Raw genomic sequence first — 26474 nt, 5'->3', positions numbered from 1 at the left:
GGAGCTGGTCATATACGTCAGGAGCAAAACCAAAAACAGACACTCAGCCCCTATTCATCGAGGGGAGACAGGGGGAGAGGGTAACAGATTTCCGGTTTCTCGGCATGCACATCCAGGTGGACTTAATTTGGATTCTTAACAGGACTAGTTGTTAAAGATCCCTAAATATTCAGCTCAACAATTGAATGGGGTTGGAGATGTCATCTTGGGTGGGTTAGAATTTGGCAAAAATCACGTGGTGCCACCAGTACCACACATCTTCTGTTGTGTTCCCCGACGTCATTGGGTGTTTCGGCCATTTATCACAAGACACCCTCTGCTGAGGTTGGCCCACCACAGGCTGATCAGACCTGGGTGGGTGCCGCATGGTGGCACCACGTGGTTATTTGGCAGCCCATGCTGCATCCCTGCATTTCAGCCACAGCCAGTGACTGCTCCGTTCTGCTGCGGTGAAAAGTTATTTAATTGCCTTCCGTTGGGCCTGTCCTCTGATCCCTACTTCCTTCAGGAGCCTTGTGGTGGAACTGGCTACAAAGCCTCTACAGCCCACCTCCATTGGCCACAACTTCATGTTCCATCCCCGTGCCTCTGCTTCAGCTGCTAAGTTGGCATATCACAGCCTCTTCCGTTCGAATGCTTCATCGATGGCATCCAACCATGGGATCGCTAGCTCAACGATGAAGATACAGCGGCACGGCATGGACCAGAGGACCAGGTTTGGGCGCAGGTTGGTCGCTGCAATTTCGCGTGGGAATGTAAGCCTCTGGCTGAGTTCTACATTAACACCACAACCACCATCAAGAAAGCACAGCAGAGACTATACTTCCTGAGAGTTCTAAGGGATAACAGTCTGACTCAGAAATTTTTGCTGTCATTCTATGGTTGCTCCATAGAAAGCATCCTGATTTACTGCATGTGTGTGTGCTTTGCCAGCTGCACAGTAGCTAACCGGAAAGCCCTCCAAAGGGTTCTTAACACAGCCCAAAAAATCATTGGTTGTCCACTGCCCACCCTGGAAGAACTGTACAGCTCTCGCTGTCTTAGTGGGGCTAAAACCATTCGCCCCTCCCAGGTCACCAACACTTTGAATTATTGCCGTCTGGCAGACAGTTCAGGTCTCTAAATGCTCGGACTAATAGACTTAAAAACTGTTTTTATCCAAAAGCTATAACAGTGCTTAACACCGCAAATACATTTTCCACAGCGATAGTAATGATATGCAAAGTACATGTACTCAACACCACCCTTAGAATCGCCATCTGTGTTATAGTAATGATATGCAAAGTACATGTACTCAACACCACCTTTAGAATCACCATCTGTGTTATAGTAATGATATGCAAAGTACATGTACTCAACACCACCTTTAGAATCGCCATCTGTGTTATTCTACTGTAGTACTACTACACTATATTAACTGTACTTTACTACAGTGTAAATGTATTGTACTGTAACTGTACTATCATTCTACTGTAGTACTACTCTACTGTAACAGTACTTTACTATAGTATAACTATAACTGTACTATAAGTCTACTGTAGTACTACTCTATTGTAACTGTACTTTACTACAGTGTAACTGTATTGTACTGTAGCTGTGCTATTCTACTGTAGTACTACTCTATTGTAACCGTGCTTTACTACAGTATAACTGTAACTGTACTATCATTCTACTGTAGTACTATTGTACTGTACCACAGTATAACTGTCATTGTACTGTAATGTTAATAATTATTTTACATCATGTCGACTAATCCAAATGTCATGGGTGGATCTACACCTGACATCCACTGTAATGATACCAAGTACAAGAGCGCATCTAGTCAATAATACTATGATTACATTGATATTTTTTGGCATCACAAAATCTTCTTTCATTCACAATATGAATATAATATGAATACATGAAATATGTCCCTGGACACATGAGGACTTTGAATATGACCAATGTATGATTCTGTAACTACTTGGTATCGGATCGATACCTAAATGTGTGGTATCATCCAAAACTAATGTAAAGTATCAAAGAAGAGAAGAATAAGTGATTATTACATGTTAACAGAAGTGTAGATAGAACATGTTAAAACAGAAAGTAAGCAGATATTAACAGTAAATTAACAAGTAGATTAATAATCTAATAATCTAATTAATAATTTTTACAGTTTGTCCTTTACTACAAATATTGAAGTACTTCAAAGGTGTATTATTTATGTAGTAATAACTTACACTATTTCTACAACTAAATATACAAATATTGAAGTACTTCAAATGTGTATTACTTTTATCAGACTACTGACTATTTCTAATTGAACAATGAAATATTTAAATACTTCAAATACTACCAAGAATACTGCATGTTGTTTCAAATGTAGTTTTTATTGACAATTTGTGATCACATTTTACTTCATCAAAGCCAATTGTATACTGCAGTTGTAATCCACAGCAAGGTACTGTAGTACTGTATTACTGTAGTACTGTGGTGTTGGAGTATTGCAGTATTCATTTGTCGAAGCAGGACCACCGCTGTCTTTATTTCAGGGCTGTAAATGAAGAACACATGTGAGAGTACACCTTAGTATGTACTACTTTCAAGTATTACAATACTCATGATACACATTCACTTCAACCACAATACTCATTAATGGTATATTCTATATTGTGTGATGGTACATTCCATATTGTGTGATGGTATATTCTATATTGTGTGATGGTATATTCTATATTGTGTGATGGTATAAAATATATTGTGTGATGGTATGTTCTATATTGTGTGATGATACATTGTATATTGTGTGATGGTATATTCTATATTGTGTGATTATACATTGTTTATTGTTTGATGGTATATTCCATATTGTGTGATGGTATATTCTATATTGTGTGATAGTATATTCTATATTGTGTGATGGTATATAATATATTGTGTGATGGTACATTCCATATTGTGTGATGGTATATTCTATATTGTGTGATGGTATATTCTATATTGTGTGATGGTATATTCTATATTGTGTGATGGTATATAATATATTGTGTGATGGTATATTCTATATTGTGTGATGGTACATTCTATATTGTGTGATGTATATTCTATATTGTGTGATGATATATTCCATATTGTGTGATGGTACATTCTATATTGTGTGATGGTATATTCTATATTGTGTGATGGTGTATTCCATATTGTGTGATGGTTTATTCTTTATTGTGTGATGGTATATTCTATATTGTGTGATGGTACATTCTATATTGTGTGATGGTATATTTTATATTGTGTGATGGTACATTCTAAATTGTGTGATGGTATATTTTGTATTGTGTGATGGTACATACTGTATTGTGTAATGGTACATTCTATATTATGTGATGTATATTCAATATTGTGTGATGGTACATACTGTATTGTGTAATGGTACATTCTATATTATGTGATGTATATTCAATATTGTGTGATGGTACATTCTATATTGTGTGATGGTACATTCTATATTGCGTTATGGTACATTCAATATTGTGTGATGGTACATTCTATATTGTGTGATGGTATATTCTATATTGTGTGATGGTACATACTATATTGTGTGATGGTACATTCTATATTGCGTTATGGTACATTCAATATTGTGTGATGGTACATTCTATATTGTGTGATGGTATATTCTATATTGTGTGATGGTACATACTATATTGTGTGATGGTATATTTTGTATTGTGTGATGGTACATTCTAAATTGTGTGATGGTACATTATATATTGTGTGATGGTACATACTGTATTGTGTAATGGTACATTCTATATTATGTGATGTATATTCAATATTGTGTGATGGTACATTCTATATTGTGTGATGGTACATTCTATATTGCGTTATGGTACATTCAATATTGTGTGATGGTACATTCTATATTGTGTGATGGTATATTCTATATTGTGTGATGGTACATTCTATATTGTGTGATGTATATTATATATTGTGTGATGGTACATTCTAAATTGTGTGATGGTATATTCTATATTGTGTGATGGTATATTCGATATTGTGTGATGGTATATTCTATATTATGTGATGGTATATTCTATATTGTGTGATGGTGTATTCCATATTGTGTGATGGTTTATTCTTTATTGTGTGATGGTACATTCTATATTGTGTGATAGTATATTCTATATTGTGTGATGGTACATTCTATATTGTGTGATGGTATATTCTATATTGTGTGATGGTATATTCGATATTGTGTGATGGTGTATTCTATATTATGTGATTGTATATTCTATATTGTGTGATGGTATATTCTATATTATGTGATGGTACATACTATATTGTGTGATGGTACATTACATGTTGTGTGATGGTATATTCCATATTGTGTGATGGTTTATTCTTTATTGTGTGATGGTACATTGTATATTGTGTGATAGTATATTCTATATTGTGTGATGGTACATTCTATGTTGTGTGATGTATATTCAAGATCGTGTGATGGTACATTCTATATTGTGTGATGGTACATTCTATAATGCGTGATGGTACATTCAATATTGTGTGATGGTACATTCTATATTGTGTGATGGTATATTCTATATTGTGTGATGGTACATTCTATATTGTGTGATGTATATTATATATTGTGTGATGGTACATTCTAAATTGTGTGATGGTACATTCTATATTGTGTGATGGTATATTCTATATTGTGTGATGGTATATTCGATATTGTGTGATGGTATATTCTATATTATGTGATGGTACATTCTATATTGTGTGATGGTACATTCTATATTGTGTGATGGTACATTACATGTTGTGTGATGGTATATTCCATATTGTGTGATGGTTTATTCTTTATTGTGTGACGGTACATTCTATATTGTGTGATAGTATATTCTATATTGTGTGATGGTACATTCTATATTGTGTGATGGTATATTTTATATTGTATGATGGTATATTCTAAATTGTGTGATGGTACATTCTATATTGTGTGATGGTACATACTATATTGTGTGATGGTACATTCCATTATATGTGATGGTATATTCTATGTTGTGTGATGGTATATATTCTATATTGTGTGATGGTGTATTCTATATTGTGTGATGGCATATTCTATATTGTGTGATCTATATTCAATATTGTGTGATGGTACATTCTATATTGTGTGATGGTACATTCTATATTGCGTGATGGTACATTCAATATTGTGTGATGGTACATTCTATATTGTGTGATGGTACATTCTATATTGCGTGATGGTACATTCAATATTGTGTGATGGTACATTCAATATTGTGTGATGGTATATTCTATATTGTGTGATGGTACATTGTATATTGTGTGATGGTACATTCTATATTGCGTGATGGTACATTCTATATTGTGTGATGATGTATTCTATATTGCGTGATGGTATATTCTATATTGTGTGATGGTACATTCTATATGGCATACTAGTCCTAGGACTAGTACTAAAATCCCCTGTGGTCCCATAATACGGTGTGTCACATCTGAAGTTGTGCAACATGTCGGACGAAGGGTCTTGCCTGTGGACCAACCTGGGTGTCACCATTCAGCAGGAAACTTTCAATTCGAAAATTGAGGGTGTAACACAGTGGTACATTTTCTCCAAGATGACTTTGTGAAGGCACACAATAAGTATTTTATCTCCTGTACCTTAACATCCCAGATGACCATGGCTCCGTCCAGACCCACACTGCTGTACTTGTCCACAGTGGATGTTCCCTTTAGAGCACACAGCTGCCTGCAGAAGACAAACAAACACAGAAAGAAAAGACACAGGTGAAGGTAGCAGGAAAAAGGTAGTGATGTAGCAAGTGTCTCCAAGGACAAACCAATCAGGATTGGAGAAGAAGGGCCTCCCCGATCTAAACCCATTACGTTAGTGTACTAGCTAAAACAGACACCATGTTGGAACACGAGGATATCCATAAGTGCACCTGGCACCAGGTCTTAGGATCTCATCTCTGCTGTTTGCAGAAGATGTGGTCCTGATCACCTCCTCAAGCTGTGACCTCCAGTGTTGGTTGGATCGATTCACAGCTGAGTGTAAAGCTTCTGGGATAAGACTCAGCACTTCCAAGTCTGATGTCAGGCTCCTCAGTCGGACAAGGGTGGATTGTACCCTTAAGGTTGCAAGAGAGTTCCTGTCCTAGGTGGTGGACTTCAGGTATCTTAAGGTCATGTTCACAAGTGAGGTAAGGCAGGAGTGCCAGCTCCACAAGCAATTCAGTGCGGTATTTTCAGTAATGTGTTCACTGGACTGTTGTGGTGTAAAGAGAACTGAGCCTCAGCAAACTTCACGATTTGACGGTCGATCTGCTTTCGTACCATCAACTACTGCATGTTCACAGGCTTTGAAGAGTGACTGAAAGATCAAGATCACAGTTACAATCTGTTATGAGTTATCACTCAAGAATCCATCCTCATCACTCAAGAAATCATATTTATCACTCAAGAAACCATATTTACCACTTAAGAAACCATATTTACCACTTAAGAAACCATCATCATTACTCAAGAAACCATATCTATCACTCAAGAAACCAAATTTATCACTCAAGAAACCATAGTTATCACTTAAGAAACCATAGTTATCACTTAAGAAACCATCGTCATTACTCAAGAATCCATAGTTATCACTCAAGAAACCTTAGTCATGACTCAAGATACCATAATCCTGACTCAAGAAACCACATTTATCACTCAAGAAATCATCAACAATACTAAAAAAAAACATAGTCATGACTCAAGAAACCATCGACATTACTCAAGAAACCATATTTATCACTTAAGAAACTATTGACATTACTCAAGAAACCATAGTTATGACTTTAACTATCGACATTACTCAAGAAAAAATAGTTATCACTCAAAAAACTATTGCCATTACTCAAGAAACCATAGTTATTACTCAAGAAACTATCGACATTACTCAAAAAAACATATTTATCACTCAAGAAACCATATCTACCTATTAAGAAACCATATTTATCACTTAAGAAACCATATTTATCACTTAAGAAATCCTATTTATCACTCAAGAAACCACATTTATCACTTGAGAAACCACATTTACCACTAAAGAAACCATATCTATCACTTAAGAAACCATAGTTATCACTTAAGAAACCATATGTATCACTTAAGAAACCATAGTTACCACTTAATAAACCATCAACATTACTCAGGAAACCATATTTGTCACTTAAGAAACCATAGTTACCACTTAAGAAACCATCAACATTACGCAAGAAACCATATTTATCACTCAAGAAACCATATTTATCACTCAAGAAACCATCTTTATCACTTAAGAAACCATATTTATCACTCAAGAAACCATATTTATCACTTAAGAAACCATATTTATCACTCAAGAAATCATATTTATCACTTACGAAATCATATTTATCACTCAAGAAACCATATTTATCACTCACGAAACCATATTTATCACTCAAGAAACCATCGACATTACTCAAGAAACCATAGTTATCACTTAAAATAACATTGACATTACTCAAGAAACCATTGTTACTACTTAAACTATTGACATTACTCAAGAAACCATAGTTATTACTTAAACTATTGACATTATTCAAGAAACCATAGTTATTACTTAAACTATAGACATTACTCAAGAAACCATAGGTATTACTTTAACTATTGAAATTACTCCAGAAACCATAGGTATTACTTTAACTATTGACATTACTCAAGAAAACATGTTTATCACTTAAACTATCGACGTTACTGAAGAAATCATATTTATCAGTCAAGAAACTATTGACATTACTCAAGAAACCATATTTATCACTTAAAAAAACATTGCCAATATTCAAGAAACCATACTCATGACTCAAGAAACCATATTTATCACTCAAGAAACCATCGTCATTACTCAAGAAACCATCGTTATGACTTAAGAAACCATCGTCATTACTCCAGAAACCACAGTTATTACTCAAAAAAACATCGCCATTACTCAAGAAGCCATAGTTTTTACTTAAGGAACCATATTTATCACTTAAGAAACCATCGCCAATACTCAAGAAACCATAGTCATGACTCAAAAAAACATAATTATCACTTAAGAAACCAAAGACATCAGTCAAGAAACCATATTTATCACTTAAGAAACCATCACCAATACTCAAGAAACCATAGTCATGACTCAAGAAACCATCGACATTACTCAAGAAATCATATTTATCATTTAAGAAACTATCGACATTACTCAAGAAACCATAGTTATTGCTTAAACTATCAACATTGCTTAAGAAACCATATTTATCAGTCAAGAAACTATTGACATTACTTAAGAAACCATAGTTATCACTTAAGAAACCATCGAAATTACTTAAGAAACCATAGTTATCACTAAAGAAACCATCGACATTACTCAAGAAACTATAGTTATCACTCAAGAAACCATCGACATTACTCAAGAAACCATAGTTATCACTTAGGAAACCATCGACATTACTCAAGAAACCATAGTTATCACTTAGGAAACCATTGACATTACTCAAGAAACCATAGTTATTGCTTAAACTATCAACATTGCTTAAGAAACCATATTTATCAGTCAAGAAACTATTGACATTACTTAAGAAACCATAGTTATCACTTAAGAAACCATCGAAATTACTTAAGAAACCATAGTTATCACTTAAGAAACCATCGACATTACTCAAGAAACTATAGTTATCACTCAAGAAACCATCGACATTACTCAAGAAACCATAGTTATCACTTAGGAAACCATCGACATTACTCAAGAAACCATAGTTATCACTTAGGAAACCATTGACATTACTCAAGAAACCATAGTTATTGCTTAAGCTATCGACGTTGCTTAAGAAACCATATTTATGAGTCAAGAAACTATTGACATTACTTAAGAAACTATAGTTATTACTTAAACTATTGACATTACTCAAGAAACCATAGTTATCACTTAAGAAACCATCGACATTACTCAAGAAACCATAGTTATTAGTTAAACTATTGACATTACTCAAGAAACCATAGTTATTACCAAAACTATTGACATTACTCAAGAAACCATAGTTATTACTTAAACTATTGACATTACTCAAGAAACCATAGTTATTACTTAAACTATTGCCATTACTCAATAAACCATAGTTATTACTTAAACTATTGACATTACTCAATAAACCATAGTTATTACTTAAAACTATTGACATTATTCAAGAAACCATCGTTATTATTTAAAATATTGACATTACTCAAGAAACCAGTTATAACTTAAACTATTGACATTACTGAAGAAATCATATTTATCACTCAAGAAACTATTGACATTACTCAAGAAACCATATTCATCACTTAAAAAAACATTGCCAATATTCAAGAAACCATACTCATGACTCAAGAAACCATATTTATCACTCAAGAAACCATCGTCATTACTCAAGAATCCATCGTTATGACTTAAGAAACCATCGTCATTACTCCAGAAACCACAGTTATTACTCAAAAAAACATCGCCATTACTCAAGAAGCCATAGTTTTTACTTAAGGAACCATATTTATCACTTAAAAAACCATCACCAATACTCAAGAAACCATAGACCAGACTCAAAAAAACATATTTATCACTCAAGAAACCAAAGACATCAGTCAAGAAACCATATTTATCACTTAAGAAACCATCACCAATACTCAAGAAACCATAGTCATGACTCAAGAAACCATCGACATTACTCAAGAAACCATATTTATCATTTAAGAAACTATCGACATTACTCAAGAAACCATAGTTATTGCTTAAACTATCGACATTGCTTAAGAAACCATATTTATCAGTCAAGAAACTATTGACATTACTTAAGAAACCATAGTTATCACTTAAGAAACCATCGAAAATACTTAAGAAACCATAGTTATCACTTAAGAAACCATCGACATTACTCAAGAAACCATAGTTATCACTCAAGAAACCATCGACATTACTCAAGAAACAATAGTTATCACTTAGGAAACCATCGACATTACTCAAGAAACCATAGTTATCACTTAGGAAACCATTGACATTACTCAAGAAACCATAGTTATCACTTAGGAAACCATCGACATTACTCAAGAAACCATAGTTATCACTTAGGAAACCATTGACATTACTCAAGAAACCATAGTTATTGCTTAAACTATCGATATTGCTTAAGAAACCATATTTATCAGTCAAGAAACTATTGACATTACTTAAGAAACCATAGTTATTACTTAAGAAACCATCGACATTACTCAAGAAACCATAGTTATTACTTAAACTATTGACATTACTCAAGAAACCATAGTTATTACTTAAACTACTGCCATTACTCAATAAACCATAGTTATTAATTAAACTATTGACATTACTCAAGAAACCATCGTTATTATTCAAAACATTGACATTACTCAAGAAACCATTGTTATAACTTAAACTATTGACATGTCTCAAGAATCCCTCGTTATCACTCAAGAAACTATTGACATTACTCAAGAAACCATTGTTATTACTTAAGAATGTCATGTCTGTGTGATCATGTTTTGTTTTAGTAATGTTCGGTTTTATTTTTGGACTTTTTGTGCACTTTTGTTTTGTTTTGTCACCATAGTTACCCATTAGTTTCACCTGTCATGTCACGCACCTGTTTTGAGTCACGCACCTGTTGTTAATCATGTCTGTGTTATTTAAGCTTTTCATTTTCTGTTGTTCGTCCTGGTGTCATATCCTTTCTAACCCTGCTATCCTCTCGTTTCAAGCCCTGTTCACGGTCCCATTCCACAGTAAGTGTTTTGTTATTTCGTGTTCAGTTTCTGCCTTTGTGCAAGTTTTGTTTTCATTCGCCAAGTTTTTTTTACCTCCACCATTGTGCGCGCTTTTCGTTTATTCCTTTTTTGATAGTAATAAATAAATCATGTACCCACCTTCAAGCCATGTCCGATCCAAATTCTCTTGCATCTTGGGAAAACAAAAACTCCATAGTCCAAGTCTTGACAAAGAAACTATTAACATTACTCAAGAAACCATCTTTATTACTTAAGAAACTATTGACATTACTCAAGAAACCATCTTTATTACTTAAGAAACTATCGACATTACTCAAGAAACCATAGTTATCACTCAAGAAACCATCGACATTACTCAAGAAACCATAGTTATCACTTAGGAAACCATCGACATTACTCAAGAAACCATATTTATCACTCAGGAAACCATCGACGTTACTCAAGAAACCATAGTTATCACTTAGGAAACCATCGACATTACTCAAGAAACCATAGTTATTGCTTAAACTATCGACATTGCTTAAGAAACCATATTTATCAGTCAAGAAACTATTGACATTACTTAAGAAACCATAGTTATCACTTAAGAAACCATCGACATTACTCAAGAAACCATAGTTATTACTTAAAGTACTGCCATTACTCAATAAACCATAGTTATTACTTAAAACTATTGACATTACTCAAGAAACCATCGTTATTAGTTAAAACATTTACTTTATTCAAGAAACCATTGTTATTACTTAAACTATTGACATTTATCAAGAAACCACCGTTATCACTCACGAAACTATTGACATTACTCAAGAAACCATTGTTATTACTTAAGAAACCATCGACATTACTCAAGAAACCATCTTTATTACTTAAGACACTATTAACATTACTCAAGAAACCATCTTTATTACTTAAGAAACCATCGACATTACTCAAGAAACCATCTTTATTACTTAAGAAACCATCGACATTACTCAAGTCCTTTGCAGCTTTGACAACCGAGACCTTCTATGAAAGTTAGGACCAACTTTTGGTAAAACAATTCCAATTGAGGATGGAATCACACGTAAAGTAGGTGGTACTACTGTAATTCTTAAATTGTAGTTGAATTGAAACACTAATTATGAAATATATTTGATTTGACTCCTCTAGAATACTTCAATATAAATCTATATTATGATATAAAGGGTAGATGACGATATGAATCGAGTGGCCACAAAGTTCTTGTAGAAAGGTCTTACGTGATGCTGTTCTGGTGAAGCGTGCCCAACTCGTTGCTGCTGTCGTCGTCAGTCGCCTTCTTGTCCAAGTTCCTGAAGTGCTGCATTGCTGAAACGCCACTTTTGGTAGACTGTTTTGGAATGTCTAGCTTCTTGACAAACTCCAGAGCACCTGCTCCTTTGTAGGAGAACTGGTAAGGACAGCAGTCATGCCCCTGATGGACACATACGTTGACTTGTTAGTCTGCAAGACAGACTCTAGTCCACAATGGACTCCATTTCAATTGGTCTGGGCCTAAGTGTAGTTGTACGACTCGTGTGAAGTATGTGTGAGTACTTGTAAGACTCGTGTGAAGTATATGTGAGTACTTGTAAGACTCGTGTGAAGTATGTGTGAGTACTTGTAAGACTCGTGTGAAGTATGTGTGAGTGCTTGTAAGACTCGTGTGAAGTATGTGTGAGTACTTGTAAGACTCGTGTGAAGTATGTGTGGGTACTTGTAAGACTCGTGCGAAGTATATGTGAGTGCTTGTAAGACTCGTGTGAAGTATGTGTGAGTACTTGTAAGACTTGTGTGAAGTATGTGTGAGTGCTTGTAAGACTCGTGTGAAGTATGTGTGAGTACTTGTATGACTCGTGTGAAGTATATGTGAGTACTTGTAAGACTCGTGTGAAGTATGTGTGAGTACTTGTAAGCTCGTGTGAAGTATATGTGAGTACTTGTAAGACTCGTGTGAAGTATGTGTGAGTACTTGTAAGCTCGTGTGAAGTATATGTGAGTACTTGTAAGACTCGTGTGAAGTATGTGTGAGTGCTTGTAAGACTCGTGTGAAGTATGTGTGAGTACTTGTAAGACTCGTGTGAAGTATGTGTGAGTACTTGTAAGACTCGTGTGAAGTATGTGTGAGTACTTGTAAGACTCGTGTGAAGTATGTGTGGGTACTTGTAAGACTCGTGCGAAGTATATGTGAGTGCTTGTAAGACTCGTGTGAAGTATGTGTGAGTACTTGTAAGACTTGTGTGAAGTATGTGTGAGTGCTTGTAAGACTCGTGTGAAGTATGTGTGAGTACTTGTATGACTCGTGTGAAGTATATGTGAGTACTTGTAAGACTCGTGTGAAGTATGTGTGAGTACTTGTAAGCTCTTGTGAAGTATATGTGAGTACTTGTAAGACTCGTGTGAAGTATGTGTGAGTACACACACACACACACACACACACACACACACACACACACACACACACACACACACACGCACACACACACACACACACACTAACTTGTTCACCGGTCCATATATGGACAGTACGTTTCCTTGTTGATGTCTCAAGAAAGGTAGAAATACAGGAACACACACACACACACACACACACACACACACACACACACACACACACACACACACACACACACACACACACACGCGCGCGCACACAAGCACACACACGTACTTACAGCAGCAACAATGTGGGTGGGGCCTACATAGAGGATGCTGAGCAGTGGAAGAGTGTTTAAAGTCAGCTGACTGGTCCTGTGAAGAAGTGAGGAAACATTAAAAAGAGTAAAGCTGTATTTGATGGTAAGGAGCACATTGAAGATGTAGTGGACTATTGAAGTGACATCAACCACGTACTCCTTGTTCCTGGTGGCATCGGCCACACTGATGCTGCTGTTGTGAGCCACCCAGGCCAGCTGGTCCCCACTTGGGGAGAAAGACACGCTGTGCACCCATCCCCCACAGTCCTTCTTCTCCAGCATCATCTCCCCAAAAGGCATCTTGGAACCCCAAGAACTCGGTCCTGGTTTGTCCTCGATGTCTTTGATGTAGGTGGAGAAGATCCTACAAGTTGGAAGAGTTTCACTGCTTCGTCTACAAACCAACTTACATATATATATATATATATATATATATTTACATATAAATAAATATATATATATATATATATATATATATATATATAAACACACATATAAACATACATATATATATATATTTTTATATATATATATATATATATATATACATATATATATATATACATATATAAATATATAAATACATTCATATAGTATGTACATTCATATACACATGTATACATACACGTATACAAAACCCCAAAAGCAGTGTAGTTGTCAACTTGTGTAAATGGTAAATAAAAAGAGAACACAATGATTGAACTTATATTCAATTGAATAGACTGCATAGACAAGATATTTCATGTTCACACTGAGAAACTTTGTTATGTTTTGCAAATATTAGCTCATTTGGAATTTGATGCCTGAAACATGTTTTTAAAAAAAGCTGGCACAAGTGGCAAAAAAGACTGAGAAAGTTGAAGAATGCTCATCAAACACATATTTGGAACATCTCATGATTGGGTATAAAAGCAGCTTCCATGAAATGCTCAGTCATTCACAAACAAGGACGGGGCGAGGGTCACCACTTTGTCAACAAATGCCTGAGCAAATTGTTTAAGAACAACATTTCTCAACCAGCTATTGCAAGTAATTTAGGGATTTCACCATCTACGCTCCGTAATATCATCAAAAGGTTCAGAGAATCTGGAGAAATCACTGCACGTAAGCCATGATATTACGGACCTTCGATCCCTCAGGTGGTACTGCATCAAAAAGCCACAACAGTGTGTAAAGGATATCACCACATGGGCTCAGGAACATTTAAGGAAACCACTATCAGTAACTACAATTGGTCGCTACATCTATAAGTGCAAGTTAAAACTCTACTATGCAGAGCCAAAGCCATTTATCAACAACACCCAGAAACGCTTCGCTGGGCCCGAGCTCATCTAAGATGGACTGATGCAAAGTGGAAAAGTGTTCTTAAAGTTAAAGTTAAAGTACCAATGATAGTCACACACACACTAGGTGTGGTGATTTTTTTCCTCTGCCTTTGACCCATCCCCTTGATCACTCCCTGGGAAGTGAGGGGAGCAGTGGGCAGCAGCCCGGGAATCATTTTTGGTGAATTAACCCCCAATTCCATCCCTTAATGCTGAGTGTCAAGCAGGGAGGTAATGGGTCCCATTTTTATAGTCTTTGGTATGACTCGGCCGGGGTTTGAACTCGCGACCTACCGATCTCAGGGCGGACACTCTAACCACTTCTGTGGTCTGACGAGTGCACACTTCAAATTGTTTTTGGAAACTGTGGACGTCGTGTCCTCTGGACCAAAGAGGAAAAGAACAATCCGGACTGTTCCAGGCGCAAAATGTAAAAGCCAGCATCTGTGATGGTATGGGGGTGTATTAGTGCCCAAAACATGGGTAACTTACACATCTGTGAAGGCACCATTAATGCTGAAAGGTACATACAGCTTTTGGAGCAACATATGTTGCCATCAAAGCAACATTATCATGGACGCCCCTGCTTATTTCAGCAAGACAATGCCAAGCCACGTGTTACAACAGCGTGGCTTCATAGTAAAAGAGTGTGGGTACTAGACTGGCCTGCCTGTAGTCCAGACCTGTCTCCCATTGAAAATGTGTGGTGCAATATGAAGGCTAGAATAGCAGAAGGGAGACTGTTGAACAACTTAAGCTGTACATCAAGCAAGAATGGGAAATAATTCCACTTCAAAAATGTGTCTCCTCAGTTCCCAAACCTTTACTGAGTGTTGTTAAAAGGAAAGTACATGTAACACAGTGGTAAAAATGCCCCTCTGACAACTTTTTTGATATGTGTTGCTGCCATCAAATTCTAAGTTCATGATTATTTGCAAAAAAAAAGAAGTTTCTCATTGCGAACATGAAATATCTTGTCTTTCCAGTCTATTCAATTGAATATAAGTTGAAAAGGATTTGCAAATCATTGTATTCTCTATTTATTTACCATTTCCACAATGTGACAACTTCACTGCTTTTGGGTTTTGTACATATATACATACATACTGTATAAACATATATACACATATAAATACATCTACACATACATACATACACATATATAAACATGCATATATATGTATACATACACACACACACACACACACATTTTATATATATATGTATATATGTATATTGTGGGCACCCAAACATTTTGATACAAAGCAAATTGGGGGGTTGTTTACAGCCGCAGGGACATAAAATACAACTTCATATCAACATTTCTGCAGAAAACTCAAATTTTATCAAACATTTGCTTGTTTTCAGTTTTTATTTTGCTGTGTTGTTAAGACTTCATACTTTCCAACATAATCATCATCCCATCAAAAATTAAATAAGTAAAGAATAAAATAATGAAATCAGAGAAAAATAAAATAGGAGAAGAATAAAGTATTATTTACCTGCAGTGAATGTCTGCAGTGCCAGCAGTAAGAAAATAATATTATTATGATTCAGAAAATCATAAAATAATAGAAGAATGATATAAGAAAATATTAAAATAAGTAAAGAATGAAATAAGAAAAGAATAAAGTAATATTTACCTGCAGTGAAAGTCTGCAGAGCCAGCAGCAAGAAGAGTATTATCATTTATCATGGTTGTTATCATTAAGAAAAGACTAAAATAAGTAAAGAATGAAAGAATAAAATAAGGAAATAAGGAAGTAATATTTACCTGCAGTGAAGGTCTGCAGAGCCAGCAGCGAACAGAATATTATTATTAAGAAAAGAATAAGAGATTGACATCATAGAAAAATGTAATAATACAATAAGTAAAGAATGAAATGAGAGAAAAACACAAGAATAAAATAGGAGAAGAATAAAGTAATAATAGTTACCTGCAGTGGAGGTCTGCAGAGCCAGCAGCAAGCAGGATATTGTTTGGATGCCAATCCAGGCTGAGGACGGTGGAGCGAATGTTCTTCTTGATGTGTTTACTCAGCCACCTGGTGGTCATCAATATTGTAGTACTTTACATATATATACTACAGTTTTACAATACTAGTACTTTACAGTATCAACTCCTTACTCAGCCACCTGGTGGTCATCAATATTGTAATACTTTACTTTTTATATATATATATATATATATATATATATATATATATATATATATATATATATATATATATATATATATATATATATATATATATATATATATATATATACAAACATTATATATACTACAGTTTTACAATACTGACACTTTACAATAAAATATGTATATATATATATATATATATATATATATATATATACACATATACATATATATACATATTTATATATATATATATATATATATATATATATATATATATATATATATATATATATATATATATATATATATATACACACATAAACATATATACACATACATATATATGTATATACTACAATTTTACAATATTAGTACTTTACAGTAACAACTCCTGCACGCAACTGAAAGAAAATAGTTTTTCCCTATATAGTATAACAACTCATGCAATACTACATATTGTATGTACCACATACAATACTACTAAATGTATACATCACATGCAATATTACATACTGTGTGTGCCAGATGCAATACTACATACTGTATATACTGCATACAATAATACATACTGTATGTACCAGATGTAATACTATACACTGAATATATTGCATACAATACATAGTTTGTGTACCAGATGCAATACTACACACTATATATATTGCATACAATAATACATAGTGTGTGTACCAGATGCAATATTACACACTGAATATACTGCATACAATAATACATAGTGTGTGTACCAGACGCAATACTACACTGAATATACTGCATACAATACATAGTTTGTGTACCAAATGCAATACTACACACTGTATATACTGCATACAATATTACATACAGTGTGAACAGTATGCAAAAAGTACACACTGTATATACTGCATACAATAATACATACTGTATGTACCAGATGCAATACTACACACTGTATATACTGCATACAATATTACATACTGTGTGTACCAGATGCAATACTACACACTGTAAATACTGCATACCATAATACACACTGAATATACTGCATACAATACTACATCATTTGCTTGTGCTGTATGTTTTATAAATGCGTACCAGTCGTTGTCCTTCTCGAAGTAGCAGACGGAGATGAGTCGAGCGCTGCTGCCCAAAGCAAACTTGTTCTCCATAGGTGACCACCTGACACACATAACAGCACTGAGTATATACAACACCTATAATACATTTACATATAATACATATACGCATATAATACATATACACATATAATACATATACACATAAAATACATATACACCTATACATATATACGCATAATACATATACACATAGACAAACTGTATATACTGTATGTATGTGTAAATATATGCGTAGTGTAAATGACCACCTGACATAGGTAACAGCACACATATACAGACATAGACATGTAGACATAGACATATAGACATTGACATGTAGACAGACATATAGAAATAGACATGTAAAGATAGACATATAGACACAGACATAAAGATAGACATATAGACATAGACATATAAAGATAGACATATAGACATAGAGATAGACATACAGACATAGACATACAAAGATAGACATATAGACATAGACAGGTAGACATAGACATATAGACATAGACATATAAAGATAGACATATAGACATAGACATATACAGATAGACAAATAGACATATACATGTAAAGATAGACATATAAAGAGAGACATAAAGACATACACATATACAGATAGACATATAGACATAGACATATAAAGATAGACATAAAGACACACATATACAGATAGACATATAGACATAGACATATAAAGATAGACATATAGACATAGACATATACAGATAGACAAATAGACATATACATGTAAAGATAGACATATAAAGATAGACATAAAGACATACGTATATACAGATAGACATATAGACATAGACATATAAAGATAGACATAAAGACACACATATACAGATAGACATATAGACAGACATATACAGATAGATATATAGACATATAGACACAGACATATAAAGATAGACATATAGACATAGACATATAGACATATAGACATAGACATATAGACATAGACATATAGACATATAGACATAGACATATACGTATAAACATAGACATAGACATATAGACATAGACATATACAGATAGATATATAGACATATAGACACAGACATATAAAGATAGACATATAGACATAGACATATAGACATAGACATATAAACATAGACATATAGACATATAGATATAGACATATAGACATAGACATATAGACATAGACATATAAAGATAGAGGATTACCTGACACAGGTAGCAGCACGGTTAATGCGTACGAGCACCAAGGTGGGTTTCCAGGAGCCGTCCTTCAGAGTCCACACGTAAGCGTTACGGTCCGAGGCGCACGTCACGATGCGATTGGACACAGGTGCCCAATCAATTCCTGAGAATATGATGATGTCATTTAAATCTTCATTATCCCAACAGGTGTGCTGCAGGTGAGTTCCTCCTACCTGTGATTCTTCCACTGTGCTCGTTCAGCTCATGGATTTTACTCCATTCTCTTCCTCTCTTCTCATAAATGTTCACCACGTTGTTGTTGGGACTCACTGCAATCTCTAAAAGTACACATACATACACTTATTACTGTATGCAAGTACACATCAATACACATATTACTGCATGGAAGTACACATAAATACACTTATTACTGCATGGAAGTACACATGAATACACTTATTACTGCATGGAAGTACACATTAATTCCAGTGACGTGCAGTCACTAGAGGCAGGTGAGGCGGGGCCTCACGTGCCATCATGGAAAGAAAAAAAATGTAAAAAGAAAAAAAAATAATTATATTGTTATATGTATCCAGTGATTATACTATAAAGTTATTTTCCATTTAACTTCACCAGTTTTAGATTATTTGTATTCAAAATCGCTGAATTTTCACATTTGCCGTTCAAATACTGAGAAGAGACGGTGCGGTGATCAGCAGCCAGTTGTGGCACATCACTGCGTTGTGCCTCAACATGGATTGCGGACTCGGCTAACTGCTGGTCTGCTGTGCAGTGAGACTGTATTGCTATATGAACTATATTATACATTTCCATAGTTTAGTTAGCTGAGGTATATAATGTACAGTGTATTTTGTCAACAACTGTATGTGTGTAACGTATTTCTTGTGCTGACCAATCATAAAACGGCTGCGAAGACGCACTGGCTGAGGCTCGCAGTAATCCTGCCTCCTGGTGCCGGTTATTGCACCCCCGCCGTAGAACGCAACCCCCGACGGGAGTGCCACACCAACCAAAGCCCACACCCAAACCCTCCACGTGCAAGACCGAACCCACTCAAAAAAGTCACTCAACAAGAAGCCAAAAAGTGCAAAAACAACAATGCTCGCGTTGGAGGAGCCGCAAACAACCGCAGGGCCACAACATTAGGTACACCTGCAGACTGCAGCACGGATTTCATATTTCATTCATTCACAACTCCTCCAACACGAACACCACTGTTCCCACACTTATAAGTAAAGGTAAGACCGTTTTTTTATTAAATGTGCTTTTTTGTGTGCTACAGTTTGTATGTGTAAAGTTAAAGTTAAGTTAAAGTACCAATGATTGTCACACACACACTAGGTGTAATGAAATTTGTCCTCTGCATTTGACCCATTCCCTTGATCACCTCCTGGGAGGTGAGGGGAGCAGTGGGCAGCAGTGGCGCCGCACCCGGGAATAATTTTTGATGATTTAACCCCCAATTCCAACCCTTGATGCTGAGTGCCAAGCAGGGAAGAATGCTGGTATGAGCTTTTAAACATAACCCGTTAACTGCTGCCAATCAAATGGTGAATAAGATACTCTTTAGGGTTCATATGTTTGTAAATCTGACTGTGATGAAGTCAGTGCCTCACCAGTCATGAACCTCACCGCACGTCACTGATTAATACACATATTACTGCAAGTACACATAAATACACTTACTACTGCATGGAAGTAAACATAAATACACGTATTACTGCAAGTACACGTAAATACACTAATTACTACAATCTCTGTAAGTACACATATATACACTTATCACTACATGTAAGTACACATAAATACACTTATCACTGCAATCACTGTAATGACACATAAATATACATTTTACGGCAAGTACACATTAATACACTTATTACTGCATGTAAGTACACATAATTACACTTATCACTGCAAATACACATAAATACACTTATTACTACAATCACTGTAAGTACACATGAATACACTTATTACTACAATCTCTGTAAGGAAGTAAAGATCCCAATCTTTAGGTGTTGAATCACACCTACGCATAAACATATACACATAAATAAATACACCTATATGCATAAACATATATACATAAATAAATACACTTATACGCATAAACATATACACATGAATAAATACACCTATACACATAAACATATACTCATAAATAAATACACCTATACACATAAACATATACACACAAATATATACACTTATACACATAAACATATACTCGTAAATAAATACTCCTATACACATAAACATATACACATAAATAAATAAACATACACACATGAATATATACACTTATACACATAAACATATACTCATAAATAAATACACCTATACACATAGACATATACACACAAACATATACACATGAAACATATACACATAGACATATACACATAAAAAAATACACAAACATATACACATTAAAATATACTCATAAATAAATACACCTATACACATAAACCTATACACGTAGACATATACACATAAACATATACAAATAAACATATACACATAGACATAAACACATAAAGATATACACATAAACATGTACACATTAACATATACTCATAAATAAATACACCTATACACATAGACATACACACATAAACATATACACATAAAGGACCAAGATCTCCAGAAGTGGTGTAATCGAGTACGGAATAAGTGATCACTTGATCATTTTCTGCACACGTAAAATTCAGAACTCTGTATCAGATTGTCACAACACAAAAAGATTCAGATTGATGATAAAGTACGCCAACAAAGTTCTAACAGCAGCCCTAGAGAGACTGGACTGGTCAAATGTACTAAATTGCTCATCGGTTGAAAAAGCATAGGCATGCTTCAAATCCAACTTCCTGCATGTATCTGACCAGCTAGCACCCATGACAGCTTCCAGGGTCAAATCCAGAACAGAACCCTGGATCAATGCAGACATAATACAAGCCATGAAACTTAGAAATGACAAACACGATAAGTTCACTAAAAACTGGACTGAACAGCTCCTTAAAGAATACAAAAAGCTAAGACATTAAGTAACTAATATGATCAGGAAGGCCAAATCCAGTTACTTCAACGAAAAAATAGCGGAAATTAAAAATAACCCGCAAAAACTCTGGAAGACGCTGAAACAATTTGGTCACAGCAGTCTCAAAACAATAACCACCAACCTCAATTTGAAAATAAAGGGCTCACTCATCACAGACAAACTGAATGTGGCAAGTTGCTTTAACAGATTTTACTCAACCATCGCTTCCACGTTGGTAAGCAAATTTCCCTCACATTCAGGCCACTACGGTGAACAGCACTTTCAAGACTTTTACAAAAACAAAAGGCCCTGCTGGTATCAGACAAGGACAAGTCACAGGTGGAGAAAATCCTCAGTGCTGAACTCTGTAGAACATGCACCTGGCTCGCTGACAACAAACTATCCATACACTTGGGTAAAACGGAATCCATCCTGTTTGGGTCCCACATAAACCTTAAGAAAGTCAATGACTTCACTATAAAAGTGGGTGACATTGTTATCACCAGGAAAGGAAGGTTCCATTCTAGAGGCTAATCTTTCCTGTGATAAAATGGCAACCAAGGTAATCAAAAAGGTCAACCAACCAACGAGATGTATCTATAGAATCTCCTCTCTGGTCAACAAAAGCACCATGAGGATTCTGGCGGGAACTCTCGTTCAACCCTTTTTCGATTACGCATGCACCTCCTGGTACCCTAGCACCTCCAAAACCCTCAAATCTAAACTCCAAACATCCCAGAACAAGCTAGTCAGATTACTGCCAGACCTCCACCCCAGATCCCACCTCACTCCTACCCACTTCTCCAAAGTGGGCTGGCTCAGGGTGGAGGACAGAGTAAAACAACTTGCACTGAGCCTAGTCTATAAAATCCGCTACACCTCCCTGATACCGAAGTACATGTCAAACTACTTCCATTACGTAAATGACCGCCATAACCACAACACCAGGGGGAGCTCCACTAACCACGTTAAACCCAGATTCCGAACTAACAAAGGTCGTAACTCATTCTCTTTCTATGCCACATCAATGTGAAATGCGCTCCCAACAGGTGTAAAAGAAAGTGCATCTCTATCCTCCTTCAAAACCGCAATAAAAGTTCACCTCCAGGCAGCTACAACCCTAAACTAACACCCTCCCCGGATTGTTAATAATAAAATGTAAACAATCAAATGCAGATACTTTTTCTTATGCCTTCTGATCTCTCTCTCTCTCTCTCTCTCTCTCGCTCTCTCTCTCTCTCTCTCTCTCTCTCTCTCTCTCTCTCTCTCTCTCACTCTCTCACTCTCTCTCTGCCCACTACTTGCTGTCCATATCCTACCAAGTCAGACCTACACTGTTCCAATATCCATTTCTCTGTTCTCAATTGTTGATGACTGATGATAACAAGTACTGTGGAATGGTTATGCTGGACCTTCAAAAGGCATTCCACACAGTTAACCACTCAACACTGTTAAACAAGTTGAGGGCAATCGCTTTTGACAGCGCAGCCACAAACTGGATGAAATCTTACCTTGAGGATAGAGAACAGGTGGTCGAGGTGAACGGATCACTGTCCTCTCCCCTCAAGGTGAGCTGTGGTGTCCCACAGGGGAGCATTCTGGGACCATTGTTATTCTTGATTTACATTAACGACATGACATCAGCATGTAACATCAAGTTCTTCCTATTCGCGGACGATTCTGCGATCCTGGCCTCGGACAGGGACAAATTGAAGGTTGAAAGTGCACTCAGCACCGAACTAAGTAATCTCTGTCTCTGGCTTTCTGATAACAAACTGTCACTACACCTGGGTAAAACAGAGTCCATCCTATTTGGGTCCAAGCACAACTTAGCTAAATCCTTGGGTTTTACGATTAAAGCAGGTGATACCATAATCACCAGCAAAGACAAGTTTATTTACCTAGGTTGTATATTGGACAACACACTCTCGGGTGAAAAAATGGCATTAAAAGCAATCACCAAGATCAATAATAAAACTGGATTTTTGGGCAGGATTTATTAGGGTTTGTAGCTTAGAATTCAATCCCCGTTTCCATATGAGTTGGGAAATTGTGTTAGATGTAAATATAAACGGAATACAATGATTTGCAAATCATTTTCAACCCATATTCAGTTGAATATGCTACAAAGGCATGATATTTGATGTTCAAACTCATCAACTTTTTTATTTTTTGCAAATAATAATTAACTTAGAATTTTATGGCTGCAACACGTGCCAAAGTAATTGGGAAAGGGCATGTTCACCACTGTGTTACATGGCCTTTCCTTTTAACAACACTCAGTAAACATTTGGGAACTGAGGAGACACATTTTTTAAGCTTCTCAGGTGGAATTCTTTCCCATTCTTGCTTGATGTACAGCTTAAGTTGTTCAACAGTCCGGGGGTCTTCGTTGGGGTATTTTAGGCTTCATAATGCGCTACACATTTTCAATGGGAGACAGGTCTGGACTACAGGCAGGCCAGTCTACTACCCGCACTCTTTTACTATGAAGCCACGTTGATGTAACACGTGGCTTGGCATTGTCTTGCAGAAATAAGCAGGGGCGTCCATGGTAACGTTGCTTGGATGGCAACATATGTTGCTCCAAAGCCTGTATGTACCTTTCAGCATTAATGGCACCTTCACAGATGTGTAAGTTACCCATGTCTTGGGCAATAATACACCCCCATACCATCACACATGCTGGCTTTTCAACTTTGCGCCTATAACAATCCGGATGGTTCATTTCCTCTTTGGTCCAGAGGACACGATGTCCACAGTTTCCAAAAACAATTTGAAATGGGGACTCGTCAGACCACAGAACAATTTTCCACTTTGAATCAGTCCATCTTAGATGAGCTCAGGCCCAGCGAAGCCGACAGCGTTTCTGGGTGTTGTTGATAAACGGTTTTCGCCTTGCAGAGGAGAGTTTTAACTTGCACTTACAGATTTAGCAACCAACTGTAGTTACTGACAGTGGGTTTCTGAAGTGTTTCTGAGCCTATGTGGTGATATCCTTTACACACTGATGTCGCTTGTTGATGCAGTACAGCCTGAGGGATCGAAGGTCACGGGCTTAGCTGCTTACGTGCAATGATTTCTCCAGATACTCTGAACCCTTTGATGATTTTACGGACCGTAGGTGGTGAAATCCCTAAATTCCTTGCAATAGCTGGTTGAGAAAGGTTTTTCTTAAACTGTTCAACAATTTGGTCACGCATTTGTTGACAAAGTGGTTACCTTCGCCCCATCCTTGTTTGTGAATGACTGAGCATTTCATGGAATCTACTTTTATACCCAATCATGGCACCCACCTGTTCCCAATTTGCCTGTTCAACCTGTGGGATGTTCCAAATAAGTGTTTGATGAGCATTTCTCAACTTTATCAGTATTTATTGCCACCTTTCCCAACTTCTTTGTCACGTGTTGCTGGCATCAAATTCTAAAGTTAATGATTATTTGCAAAAAAAAAAAATGTTTATCAGTTTGAACATCAAATATGTTGTTTTTGTAGCATATTCAACTGAATATGGGTTGAAAATGTTTTGCAAATCATTGTATTCCGTTTATATTTACATCTAACACAATTTCCCAACTCATATGGAAACGGGGTTTGTAGATAAAGTGTAGTCCTCCTGGTCCTGCTGTTCAGAAATGTCCCAGTTTGTTCTTTCAAAGCAATCCTGGAGCTGCTGAGAGGCGCCCTCAGGCCATATTTTAACAGTTTTAGTTGTCGGGGGAGCACTTTTCCTGAGGGGCGTGTATGCTGAGATTAACAACACTGACAGGTGGCCGGACTGGACCAGGTGTGGTAGTGGCTTAGCCCTGTAGCTACTCTTGATATTAAAGTATGCCTTGTCCAGAGTGTTTTTTCCCCTAGTTGCACATTTAATGTGTTGGTGGAATTTAGGGAGCACAGTTTTCAGTTTTGCATGATTAAAGTCCCCAGCAATGATGTGCACCGCCTCAGGATATGCGCTTTGTTGACTGCTAATGAAGCTATGTAACACCCTGAAGGCCGTATTAGCATTAGCTGTTGGTGATATGTAAACAGCCGTTTGCATGACAACATTAAACTCCCGTGGAAGGTAGATGGGTCTGCATTTCACAGTAACATACTCCAAATCTGATGAGCAGTGACTGGTAACAGTCTTGGTGTTGGTGCACCAGCTG

The 26474-nt window shown here is 36.0% G+C and overlaps 1 protein-coding gene across 3 annotated transcripts in view; it reads right to left on the bottom strand.

The window, feature by feature from the left end:
• Positions 1 to 2356: 2356 nt before the first annotated feature.
• Positions 2357 to 26474, bottom strand: part of LOC133620606 (actin-related protein 2/3 complex subunit 1A-A) — a 46321-nt gene continuing 22203 nt past the window's right edge. For all 3 annotated transcript variants that reach the window (XM_061982197.1, XM_061982198.1, XM_061982196.1), the window contains exons 3-11: positions 19492 to 19596; positions 19283 to 19421; positions 18060 to 18143; positions 16780 to 16887; positions 13675 to 13881; positions 13497 to 13572; positions 12063 to 12256; positions 5674 to 5761; positions 2357 to 2539 (exon numbers count right to left, since the gene is read on the bottom strand). In XM_061982197.1, the coding sequence (XP_061838181.1) occupies positions 2534 to 2539; positions 5674 to 5761; positions 12063 to 12256; positions 13497 to 13572; positions 13675 to 13881; positions 16780 to 16887; positions 18060 to 18143; positions 19283 to 19421; positions 19492 to 19596 (1007 nt within the window). In that variant the 3' untranslated portion in view covers positions 2357 to 2533. The remainder of the gene's footprint in view (positions 2540 to 5673; positions 5762 to 12062; positions 12257 to 13496; positions 13573 to 13674; positions 13882 to 16779; positions 16888 to 18059; positions 18144 to 19282; positions 19422 to 19491; positions 19597 to 26474) is intronic.

The sequence above is a fragment of the Nerophis lumbriciformis genome, linkage group LG24 (genome assembly GCF_033978685.3).
Source record: "Nerophis lumbriciformis linkage group LG24, RoL_Nlum_v2.1, whole genome shotgun sequence".
Classification (NCBI taxonomy): Eukaryota; Metazoa; Chordata; class Actinopteri; order Syngnathiformes; family Syngnathidae; genus Nerophis; species Nerophis lumbriciformis.
The sequence above is the reverse complement of the archived record's forward strand: the minus strand, read 5'-3'. Positions and strand labels throughout refer to the sequence as shown.